The sequence below is a fragment of the Fundulus heteroclitus genome, chromosome 1 (genome assembly GCF_011125445.2).
Source record: "Fundulus heteroclitus isolate FHET01 chromosome 1, MU-UCD_Fhet_4.1, whole genome shotgun sequence".
Taxonomy (NCBI): domain Eukaryota; kingdom Metazoa; phylum Chordata; class Actinopteri; order Cyprinodontiformes; family Fundulidae; genus Fundulus; species Fundulus heteroclitus.
The window spans coordinates 38704821-38718068 of NC_046361.1; the positions used below are offsets into that span (position 1 = coordinate 38704821).

Genomic DNA, 13248 nt, shown 5'->3' on the forward strand with positions numbered 1-13248 from the left:
TCACACTATGAAGTTACGGGAAAGAGTAGTGGAAGCTAGACGTAGGCCAGATGGGAGCATTTGTGAACAACACTAAGGTTTCATGCCAGGAAAAAGTGCTGCAGATGCACTACTTGCTTTAAGGGTGATGATGGAGAAGTAGAGAGGGTCAGAGGGAGCGGGATAGCGTTTATGTAGATCTAAAGAAAGAAGCTGTGGTATCGTGTGAGGAAGTCTGAAGTAGCAGAGAAGCAGCTTAGAGTAGGTTAGGATCAGGAATGTGTTCATCAGAGGGAACGCTCACGTTGGATGTTTTGAAGATGAAGTCAGAGAGGCCAGATATTTACTAATAAAAGCTTTCCAAACTTCAATTCAACAAAATTTTATTTATATAGCGCCAATTCACAACACATCATCTCAAGGCTCAAATTCAATCAGATCCTCCAGGTTTGTCAGAAAGTTTCCTCTCTAAAGAAACCCAGCAGGTTGCATCAAGTCTCTCCAAGCAGTACATTCTATGTTAGATGGTAATAGAGGATGATCTGCCTCCCCTGATGATGTCACACCTAACAGAACGCCAGACCAGGTGTACCTTCTATGAAGAAAAAAATCACAGAGAACAAAAATTTAAAAGCTGAAAGAACAACAAACAATGCAGATTGGAGAGCAGTAGGAGAACTCAGCAGAGTGAGAAAAATAGACCCTGATGTCCTCCAGCAGCCTAAGCCTATAGCAGCATTACTATAGAGGTAGCTCAGGGTAACATGAGCTACTCTGACTAGAAGCTTTGTCACAAAGGAAAATGTTAAGCTTAGTCTTAAAAGTAGACAGGGTGTCTGTCTCACGGACCAAAACTGGGAGTTGGTTCCACAGGAGAGGAGCCTGATAGCTAAAGGATCTGCCTCCCATTCTACTTTTAGAGACTCTAGGAACCACCAGCAGACCTGCAGTCTGAGAGCGAAGTGCTCTGTTAGGAACATACGGGGTAATCAGAGCTCTGATATATGATGGAGCTTGATTATTAAGGGCTTTATACGTTAGAAGGAGAATTTTAAATTATATTCTTGATTTAACAGGATTAACAGCATTTTGGATAAGCTGAAGACTTTGAACTGTATTTTGTGGACTACCTGATAGTAAAGAATTACAAAAGTCCAGCCTTGAAGGAACAAATGCATGGACTAGTTTTTCAGCGTCTCTCCTGGACAGAATATTTATAATTTTGGCCATATTCCAGAGGTGAAAAAAGGAAACTCTGGAAACCTGTTTAATATAAGATTTAAATGACGTGTCTGAAACTCAGCCTACCATAAAAAGAAACAACAAAAAGATGTGTGTCAAAGATTATTTTGACTGAGCCATTATTTGCATCTGTAGTAGAGGCATAAATGTGATGAAACACCATATGCTTTTGTTGACTTTGGCTGTCTGGCGCTCTGCCATCAGTGTTGCTTATCAAAATGAGCCGCTCAGCATTGCTTAACTCTGGCTGAAGGTCAGGCTGACTCTCCCACTCTTGTGTGTTCTTGGGCGCCTGACAGCTTTATGTTTTAATCATAAACTTCTGTTTGTTCACATCACAAATGTTGCAATGTGGAAATTTAAGACCAACACACACAACGGGACACTAGAAGACTCACAGAAAGTCACTGCATAAAATATATGTCAATATCAGCTTTACGGAAATCTGGAACAGTGCAATTTACAGACAAAATAGAGATAACATGGCAGTAGCGGACATTTGAACTGGTTCTTTTAAAAACATAATTCATTACGGATGGAGGTTTTTTCTAAATAAATCCATTCCTTTATCTTGAAAGTGTTGAAAACTGGAAGGGATACTGAATAAAATATGTAAAAACAAATCGTTTTCAACATGCACATGATACTCAGCTTCCTCGTGTAAGTATTAAAACACCACTTCCATCTAATCTGTGAGATGTGAGTACTCTGCTGGACAAAATACATAAGGGAGAAAAAATCACATGAAATGCTCACTGATTTTTACAATGCTACTATTCCTGCTTACTACTACTGGACAAATACTTTTATGGTATTTTTAATTTAGATCCAAAAACCAATTTTTGATTTCAAAGTAAAGTGCTTGAATGAATCAAAGCATTTCTTTAAATTGTATTTTACGGCTGAATATTGTTTAACAATTTGTCTCATCTGTCTTTAAAGCTGCAGTAGGTGATTTTTGTAAAAATGTTTGTATTTATTTATTTACATATTTGTTAAAACTGTCACTATGTCCTGACAGTTAAATATTGGACAGATAATTTGGGAGAAAAATAAAATCAAGCTCCTTTAGCTCCCCCTAGTGGTCCTACTGCCATTTGCAGAAGCGCTCCCAGTCAGAAACAACAAATCAGAGCAAGGAGGAATGTCTAAGCAGTGTCAATAACACTCACATCGTTCAAGCTCAAGATTGCCAGTGTGCTGTAGCTGTTGGAGAAATGGCGCAGAAACAACCTAACGTTACACAAAAACTGCATATTTATCTGGTAACGCCTGCTCAGAAAGCAAAGATAAAGAGAACAAAACCGATGACGAAGAGCAAGCTAAAAATAAATAATTAGGCCGAGCCCAAAATAGAGGGTAAAAGGGTAAAAATTCCCGAAGTAAAGTAAGAATTGGAGCAGCACAGCAGGCTCCGCTGTGGGGGAGGAGCTGTGGAGGGAGGGCCGCAGCAGCATAGAGCACCGGGGAGGGACCTGTTAGTTCAAATTTTGAAGCTAAGTCTGCAGTTACTCAGACACCCTATGTAGCTTTAATATGACGGACAAAATGGTGGTCTAAGCAAAAACCTGTGTTCAAGCATACATTAAAGAATTATTTAAATTTGTCTAGAATTCAAGCTTTGGTCTTATAAAATGTTTAATAGCAATACAGCACACTCATAACATATTGGTCCCTCATAAATATAAAATGTGTGAAAATCGTTGATATAAAATCATATTGTATTGCAAATATGTTTTTTTTAAATCTAGAATTAAAAATATCTAGATTAAATTTCGCCTGTCATTTACGTATTGCCAACCCTACTATTGATTTAGTCTTCTATAGTGTTTCAATTCAATTAAGTTTTATTTATATAGCTCACATTCAAAACATGTCATCTCAAGGCTCTTTCCTAGGAGCTGCTGTTGCCTTCCTCAAATCTCATTGAATGTTTGCCCTGTTGTCTGTTTCTCATAGTTCATATGGGCCAAACTCATATGTAATTATATTTGGCCTGTGAAATAATTAATAATGTCTAGTTAGAGCTGAGCCGCCGCAAGAGATGCACAGCTAATATTACAAATCCCAGAATGCTCTGCCAGTGCGTTGGTGTGTCAATCAGGACTCACAAGCCACTGTCCTCTGTTGACATTCATTAGCGACCTCATGCTACTCCCAGTAGCACCGGGCCACCCCGACCAAAAAGGCCAAAACAAAGGATGGAAACCAAAAACTTTCTGGGCGTGAAGCAGAATATCAGGGAAAGGACAGACCTGATTATCCTGTGTGCTGCAGTGACAACAAAGATCTAACCTAAGAATATAACGTAACATTTTTCAAGAAATATCAACATTAGTCCGCCACTTTTTTCAAGTTTTTATTTTATTTATTAATTTGAAGTTTGACACCGATCCTGCAAAAAGTTCTGCATCTGTAGTTTTTCTGTCTGCCCCTTGTTCCCCAACCCTCAGTGTGATGGACTGCTTCAAAATCAGTGACTTAACGAGATCAGCTGGAATTCCTTGGATACACATTTTTTAACCAAATGGCATTAAAGCCATAGTTGGTAATCCTGTTCAGAAATACTTTTTATCAGACTGGGTCAAACTGTTCTTTCATTCTGAAAGTAGTAAATACATAATGTATTCACAAAAAGGACTTTAAAAAAATTGTTCTCTGTGGGAGCTGCGGGCCTGTAAAAACTATAACCAATCACTGCTGTTCGGTCCAAAGGGCAGGGAGTTCTGGTCCTGCTTTCACCCCCTCGGTTGTCCCACATGCCAATCATTGTGAGGCACTCACATAACTCCAGTGTGCGCATTCGTTCCTTGTGAGTTTCCACTTGCTGCCTTTGCTTGCGCACTTCTAGTGTTTATGTATCCAGTTAGCTTAGCGGTTAGCTTTGCGGGGGTGCATAGCATTAGTCCGACAACCCAATAGTCCGACAACCCTAACCCTAACCCTACCCCTAATCGACAACCTTAGGCACAAGTCATGACCGTTCTGTCTAATGTGGGAAAAGTTTAGTTTTCTTTGCCAAGCACTCACCATGAAGTTCAATCTAATGCCATCAGAGACTACTAGCCATGGTAACTGCTGATACAGATAAGATGAATTAGGGCATAGGCCTAGCGCATGAATCTTGTCAAGGTATAGGCCTGCTAAGAACCAAGCAAATTTTTTTCATCTTGAAACTGGGTTGTCGGACTAATGGGTCATCCGACTATATCAGACTAGTGGGACTGTCAGAGTGTTAGGTTGTCAGACTATTGGGCAGACCCCGCTTTGCGGTTAGCATCGGTGTTAGCCGTTTAGTGTAGCTTTGCTACTCTCACTGTAAACTTTGAACAGTGGCTCAGAGTTGCAAGAAGCAAACTGTGTTCATGTTTATGAGAAGAATATGAAGGCTTCAGCAGAAAGAAATAAGACCAGAGTGGATTTGGGACATTTTTTTCATGCGAACCTCCTGAGGAGCGGAGGAGCAAGTTAAGACTTGTGCATGAGCAGTTATTCAAAAGGGACTTGGGTAAACTTCCAGATAAATCGGCAACTCTAACTCTAAATGACCTGACTTTGATGATATTATAATTGAATTAGACTGTGCATAGTTTAATCTAAATGTGACTATATGATTAGACTGTTTGCAGTGAACTAGAATGATATGAAATAAAAGGACCAATTTGGAGTTTGTAGAACTTGATTTGAATTGCACTTGTTTGTAAAATGTTTGTAGATGGCATCTGAGTTGAATGTACAGTAAAAAACAAAAATATGTAAATCTCCTCAGACTGGCAATTTGTATGATCTCTTTCTGTTTTTAAAGCAGTATAACAATGTATGAAAATCATGACATGGGTGAGCTTTAAGCCTTTTAACCTTTCTAATTACAGAGAGCAGTACATATATTATTCATTAAATTTATTTCCATCACATCTATAGTATCTAAATTTTAAATATGGTCGCAACAACAACCTAAAACTGATGTGAAGTTTTTCAAGCAGCAGAAAAACAGAGTACGGCTGATTTGATTTATGTTCTTGTCTTTCTAGATTCAACTGATGAAAAAGTGGTAAAAGACAGTTGAAAAGTGCAGAAATGGAAAGACGTAACTTTATGAAAGACAATATTCTTGTGATTTTGTCTATACAGGTGTGGTTTCTACAGAATAATATTACCTATTACATTTGGTCTATCGAGGTGCAAATGTTCCTCTCCTAAAAGAAATGAAATACGGCCTTTGGGAAACACAATCTTGGGAAAAAATGGTTTTGCTTATATTTACAAAAGTACATTGTAAAATGAAACAGAGTGAAAAAGAATGGCTCTTTTTTTGTATGCAGCTCTGCAGCCTGCTGGAGTGGCCGCTGATACATTTATTAATTTAGTTGGTTCAGTTCAGATATTTCCCTGGAGCCACTCGCTGAGCAAGCCAGATCGTTTGGCTTCTCTCCCTTTGTCAATTAAACCAGGGCTCTTATACCCCCACATTACACAAGCACTTCGTATTGATTATCAGGGTACAGTGAGATCCAAGTAACAACACTCATTTGTGATAAAAGAGTGCTGGCTGAGCAGTAAACAGAGAAAAGAAGAGCAATGAGAGGGAGAGAAGAGAAGACCACAGCTGTTCGCCCATCCACCTCTCAGGGTGAAGAAATGCCTTAATTAGGAAGGATCTGAGTCCGCCATACCCTCGCCTCTGCCTGTCAGCTACTTTCCAGACTCTCCTCGGGTTGCCAAAGAGATATTTAAAAAAGAGACTTTAAAACCTTCAGGTGCTTTAATGCTCCGTGTGTCAAATCACTGTGTTACCATGCATCCAGCTGATTAGAGCAGATGATGCAGGATTTGTTGGAGTTAAAAATAACTTTATTTTGTATTCACAAATACCAGAGTATACAATATTTAGTCAAATAGACATCTGTATTTTAAATGGTACTTTTTTTGTGTTTCGCTGATAGAATAATCTCAAACTGTGTATTTAAACAGCTATGTTTGGTTCAGATTTTAAATAAGAAGGAAACAAATGCAGTCCAGACTCCTTAACCACGTAAAATATATTTTTAGTTTGGCCTTTCAGATTCTGAACGGCGGCTAGCTGCTTGCAGTATTCTGATAATGCTTAAAAATTTACAGTTTCTGTTCAGTACCTTAAAACATCCGACATCAATGACTTAAAGGTCGATAAGGCTTCCTAAACGTTAAAGTATTTCAGCAAACCCAGCAAGTCGTCTGACGGCCCTGAACAACAGGGGACTCCAAAGCTATGTCCTTTATTGCATCAAAATAAGTCTCCAAGTAAAGGTACATGATTTCAAACGTAAAAAAAAACAGCAGCTTGCAGCTAGCTAACACTTCACAAAACACACAGATTTCACCTCCACTAAAAGTACTTTTGCAGTGCATTTTATTACTTAGAAATGGCACTGACAAATAGCTTTAATGTTCCTATGTATCGGTTGACACTGAATACTATCTCTGCAAAAATAAACTGTGAAAAGATATAAATATTCTGACAGAGTGAGTTACTTCCCTGGCTGAATCTGTAGGATGTAGCGGGACAAACATACATGAACTCAAACTGAACTTAAATTCTCCGGCTCAGTCCAGTTGCACTTACTAAACAATTGGATTGTATCGCCACCTTGTCACGCTTGATGAGTTACCAAGAAGCCACGATAAAAAGAGGTGATAAGGGAGCTTAGACTTAGTTTAATCCAGATGTGTTTCTGCTCCGTCTCTGAGATGTTTGATCCCAGCTCTGCAAATCAGCAGCAGACAAAACAGAGCTGTCATCACAGCGTAAGATTTTAGCACAACTTGGATGGCTGCTGGGAAGTCGGGATGGGACCAAACCGACGAGTCGTCTCCGAGATGCAGATATACCAGCAGACGGATCTGAGCAGCCCGCCGACCCTGGAGCCAGCAGTAGTACACTCCTAAATGATGAAAACAATTTAAAGATGCATTTTTTATGTTGTATGGTTCTTATTTAATGTAATCACAAAGTTCAAACATTGTGCCTACAGCAAAAGAAAACACAGCTTCTGGATATAGGTAGTACATGAGTAGGAGTAAGAGTACCTGAGTCCTGGGTTTGTGCTGGATGAAACACCAAGTGGTGCCCGGTATCTATCTTTATCCTCGGGGCAAAGTGGCTAAAGTTCCCCCCTGATGTTTCCTCGGTCCTGTAGATCGCTTTAGATCCTTGATCCCAAGCGACGGCCATGTTGGGACGTGCTCCAGGGCACCCCAGGGCGAGAACACGGTCTGCCGGGTGGCTCAGGAAGAACACGGCTACAGGCACCGGCATAGACGCAGAACTTTGACACAGAAGCAGATTTACACAGCCATGTTTATTGTAAATATATTTTGATATTGTCTGAATAGCTTGTTATTTATTACTGATCTAGTATGTAATTCTGTCAGTCTATTTTTTGCCACTGTCACATTCAAATTTACCCATTGTGGGACAATAAAGTTATTTCTTATCTAATCTTGATTACTGCATCATTTTACATTATTGTGTAAAATAAATCCTGAAAAGAATTTTATTACCGTATTAAGGATTGACTCTAATTGATGATAAACCCCTAAAATGAGTATGTAGTTGGGATAAATTCTATAGTGTGAACTACTGTTTTACACTCTTAGTTCCACATTAACTTCAATCAAGATCAGTATATTTAAATCTGATTAAAAACAAGCTTATTTGATCAGGACTTTTTCGTCACTTTAAAGGAGCAATAAGTGACTTTTCACCACTAGGTGGGGCTTGAGCACAGTCTGTAGACCAAAACAAGATGTGCATCAAGCCACGCCTCTCTCTACCTCCACTCCAGCAGAAACCCGGCTCCCATTTGCCCTCCGCTGCTCACAGTCGCCTCCTATGAGCATATTTGCAAAGGATAAATACCCAGCAAAACAGCCTCACCTTTCGGAGCAACATGTCTGGTGAAGAAGTAACTCATAACTTACTAATGCTGTTAGCAAGAGAAGGTGTTGACCCGCTGGGCGGGCTCTCCACTATCTTGTGCCAAGGCAACACCACTCTGGTGGTGGGATTTAACGGGCAGGGAGGGTTTAAGCCCTCAGTGGCAGCTGTTCACGTACACGTACGTGCACACGTGGCTGGCACGGCTATATAAACGAGAGACTGGGGAAAACTGGAGAAGGGGTGGAGCACGACCTTATTCTATGGTCAATCTAAAAAGATGCTCTGAGTTCTTCACTAAACAATTTTTTTGTTTTTTTTTTCTATCTAAAATAATGATTTTTTTTTTGCTTGTTGCTCCTTTAGGTATTATCTTAAGAAATAACACAAAATACTATGTCAACATTTCTATTCCATGCCCTCCATCTCTACTTCAGACTCATACTTGGTTGTGGAGCTGGAGGTGCACTGTGTTATAAAAGTTTGTGTAAAGCAAAACGTAATTTTTTAAAGATTGAAGTGGATTTAAAAAAAAAAATCCCACAACTTCTAAATCTCAGGATGTGAAATTCTTTTCTGTTTTTAATGGCTCAGCATGGAACAGCAATGTTTAATCCTGGACATAAATATAGCTTTCACAAAAGGGAACAAAACCAAAAAAGACCTACAGATTTTTTTCTTCTCTCTTCGTGTTATAGTTAAAACCAAATGACATCTTAGCTTTAATTGGCATTTAAAGTAACCTATTAAAGCTGATTTTCAAAAGCACATCCTCACCTGTACCCAAGAAATGCCATCAAAGCGACCAGCTTTGAGGGAGGAGGAGGTTCAGGTGGACACGTAACTTCGCAGCGTCTGACTTCCACCTTTGGCCCCTGCTTGAGACGGCTGAAGGACACGGGCACTGCCTCTGAGCCGCAGGAAGCTACCGTCTGATTGGCCCATCTGTAGCGTACATGCAGGAACCGGGAGTGAATGTAGCAGAGTCCAACACGGACCTGCTCACCTGGAACGCCACAGCGGTCGCACACCGACCACGTCTGGAAGCTGATGAAAACCTGATACAAGGGCTGTGATTGGGTGACCAAGCTGCCTCTATACCTTTTCTTCTTTCTACGTTCTTCAGAGAACCTGAAGGTATCAAATCAGAGAGCTGTTGTTGGTTTGAATAAGCAACAATAACCTTTGTCACAAACAAAGTTTTCAGGGCTTTCTCCTAACCTGGGGGTGAAACTGAGCGTAGGAGCTTCCTGAATGTCCAGGTCATAACCATAGAAGAAGTCCTTACGGGCAGAGCCGCAGATGTAGAGGCCAGAGTCACTGGGTCCCACTCTGAATATCAGCAAACTAAAGAGCCGGATGGAGAATCGACTCCGCAGGTCGCTGCTGTGAGGGACCTGACTTGTGTCCAGCAGCTTGTTCCCATGGTAATCTGTCAGAGCTTTGGTCTCATCAGAGCTGCCCCGGTGTTTTCTGAAGAACCAAACAACCGACTGGACCTGAAGCAAAAACAAGAGGGAATCAATCTGAGAATTTAGCCTCATGACCGTAGGCGACCTCCATGATGTTGTTCAGCTAGCTCTGCTCCAGCTGAACCTTTCACTCTCACTTTGGTTCAGCCTTCAAAACCATTTACCTTACAAGCAGACTGGCAAAAAAAAATCAGGTTTCATGAAGGAAAAGATTGAAAGGTAAATTTGCTTTTTGTTACAGAGGTTCCTTTGACTGAGAAGCTGAGCAGCCATGTTTGCCAAACGAGGGATGCCATAAAAAACTGGACTACAGCTGTCTGCAAATTAATTTTAGATATTCCTTATCTTTAATGGATTTTGACTACAGTGTTTGATTAAAAAAAACAACTAATACTTAAAATGGGCTTTAATAAAACAAGTTGTCAGACATAACGTCTTTAGGTCAAAACGGATATTATTTTGGCCTTCATCTGCTATTTGTGCCTTACAGATAAAAAATAAAAAATCTACTGTTACTAAAGAAATCCTTGATTCCTGTAAGCTGGAGCTGTAAATAGGTTTTCAGACGTGTCTTTGGGTTACCTCCTGCGGTTTGCAGTGGCACGGCAGCTCCACGGTGACTCCGGCTATGTAGGCAGCGTTTGTGAAGCTCAGGAAGGCGGGGCAGGCTCTGCTGGCAAACACATCCTGCTTGTCCTCAGGAGCCTCGTAGCTCCACACCTCAGCACACACCACGAGGAAAAAGGCGCACGTCAAAAACATTAACACTACAATCAGTAGCGCCTAGAGAATTTGTGAAGACAACTCAGTGGACTTTACTTTTGAATCATAGAATTTTGCTGCAATTCAAATTCTGTGCTTCCAACAAAAACATATTCAAACCAAAACATGAGTTTTAGTTCTGATGAAAGGAAAACTTTGCAAACGAATGTTCCCACTTTAGGACATTCTATGTGTTTAAATGAGATTGTTACAAAAAAACTCCCTGACATAGTTTGTATCATCCTTTTGTTTTATTTTTTTCTTAAATTTTCATCTTCTTGGTGTCACTTTGTTAGGATAACAAAACAAACCTGAAACACTAAACACACGGTTCATTGAGTTAGGATTCTCCGTGTAACAAACAACTCATAATGCTTTAAGTTCTGCTTGATCTCAGTTTGACATATTTTGATTTAGTATCTAGCTAAATAGAATACATAGTAAATTTAGCATCTGCTCAAACATTTTTAAAATCATGCGACACAAGTGGAATCACAAACCTTATATTGCCAAAAGTGCATTCTGTCACCCACATAAAGGACCTTGCAAAAGTATTCACTCCCCGTGGCGTTTTACCTATTTTGTTGTACTCCAACTTTTAATTTAAATATGTTAATTCTTATTTTATGTGATGGACCTTCACAAAATAGTCTAAGTTGGTAAAATTAAACGAGAGAAATATCTATAAAAAGTGGTGGCTCTCAAAGTCTCCTGGCAGTGACATCCGTGCTGTGTGATTCGGTTACACCTGGGTGGCAGTAAATGCAGGTGGGAAGGACCTCAACATGGAGACAGTTGAAGGCAAACAACCAGAGATTCTTTTTCTGTGCAGCCGTCTTGTTACTCAGTCTAGTCTGTTTCTGAATAATGTTCCGCTCCATTTTTGCAGGATATCCTGGTTGAGCTGCTTCTGGTCTCTAGTACCTGACCCCCCCCCCCCTCCTGTTTCTCACCTGCAGCAGCTCCTCGCAGTATGAAAACATGTTCAGAACGTATCATTCTTTCATTTTTATTTATTTTTTTACGAGATGCATTTGCCATTTGTATTAGTTGAATGGATTTAATTTTAGAATGTAAATCTGCCAGTGGGTACGAATAAATTGTTGTGCAGTGAGTATCTGAGATTGCATTGAGCAGGATGGATTTTAATGCCAGGTGTGAACGCCTACCAGAAGCTGTCCACTTCTAACTGAAACAGACAGAATACATTTTAACTCCAAACTACAGTGTTGTTATAACACTAAGATTTCAAACTAGATACCGAAACTAGGAAAAATACTCGATTATAGACACCATTTTTGATAAAGTGGGGAATAAAGCTTCCTTTATTAGGGCAAAACCAAAACATGGGGGAAATTCAGCCCTTAGAGGAATATATAATTTGTCACTTTCCTACAAGATAATACACTAATATTGTTTATTCAGGCATACAGTTATTTTATTCATTATATTTGCTTATCTTTAGTTCGAAACTGTGTGCTTACAGTTTACATTTCCCTGTCCTGGTCTTTGGCTCCACACAACCACTATTGAGCATTTTTCTCATGGATAAACCTCACAGACACAAGTTCACTCTCACCAACACCTACAGGAGGATCCAGGTACTACAGACTCACTTCTATACAGAAAACCCCTGTTATTATCTTCAGCTGTCACTTTCTACATTTCATATTAAATAATCCTGTATATTCTTCAGTGATGGTATCAAGGTGTTGGTTGTTTGTACCTGTAATACTTTATCAGCTGGTTCTGCTGTTCTTTTTCTATCTCTCTTTGCAGGTGTAGAAGCAGACTCTGAGGATGTTATATCACTCTCTCCCTTTCCTCTCCTCTTTCTCTTTCTCACATTTAGAATTTTGTCTCATCTGTTTCTCTCCTTTTTTTTCCCTTTCTACATTCCCGTTTCTGTGTCCATTGAACATAAAGTAGTCCTAGCATAAAATCTAATAAAGCTTCTTGTAAGTATAAATCGAAGCGGAGCTCTATGGTCAAAGCAGAAAGGCTCCACTTGTGGAAGTAAAATCTGTTGGGCTCTTTTTGGCATTAAGAAAACAATTCTTATTGCTACATTGCCAGACAGGACACATACAAAAAATAAAAATAATAATGATTTTGATGCAAATTAATCTCTGAATGATTCACCATTTTTAGTATTGATTATATATATCAAGATATTTTGGCACCCCTTGTCCAAACACAGGATTTAAACAACAATCCAGGCTCAACAATTCCAATCACATAATCAATTTACAATGGCCAATTAACCTTACATGTCTGGTTGGAAGTTAAGTCAAAAAGCTGAAAGGTGAAACTAAAATGTAATGAAGTCATGCCTCAAAACCTTCATAAAACATTTGAGGGATGTGTTTTATATGACAAAAGCTTAACAGTGTCAATACTATTGATTTTCAAAGAAATGCTCAAATGCTACACTGGATCCTAACATTTGATGAAGCAGGAGATATCCAGAGAGGGCCTCTGGGACCTGCTGCTGGAGTCAATATTTATTATTTGTCATCAGATTTTATGTTTCGCTCTTTGAACAAAGATGCTCCTGCGGCAGCTGTACTGCACTTACTGCACTGCGGCACGCCACAAGTCCCCAGCGGCCTGCTTTGATAGAAAACTGAAGCCTTCTTCTTTTCTCCAGGTTAAATATTCCACCATGTAAGTGATGAGGCATGCACAACTCACACTCCACAGGGCTTCGTCTTGAGAGTCTGGTGGTGTAAGTTCAACGCAACGTTAAAAGACTTAATTCATCTTGCCCACAAACTCCGCCGCCAGCACTTGTTGCTACCGTATTACACAGATCTGTGCGTCACCAGGCCTGCAGCAACATCGGTTGACAGTGAGTAACTCTGCTTCCCACTGTGA

The 13248-nt window shown here is 39.8% G+C and overlaps 1 protein-coding gene across 1 annotated transcript; it reads right to left on the reverse strand.

Annotated features, from left to right (window-relative positions):
* Nucleotides 1-6577: 6577 nt before the first annotated feature.
* On the reverse strand, nucleotides 6578-10415 carry LOC105938329 (Ig-like V-type domain-containing protein FAM187A). The gene is made up of 5 exons (XM_012880027.3): nucleotides 10192-10415; nucleotides 9359-9636; nucleotides 8915-9268; nucleotides 7288-7526; nucleotides 6578-7142 (listed from the first exon to the last, which is right to left on the reverse strand). The coding sequence occupies exons 1-5, from the start codon at nucleotides 10369-10371 to the stop codon at nucleotides 6916-6918; spliced, it is 1278 nt and encodes a 425-aa protein (XP_012735481.2). The 5' UTR covers nucleotides 10372-10415; the 3' UTR covers nucleotides 6578-6915.
* Between the last annotated feature and the right edge of the window lie 2833 nt (nucleotides 10416-13248).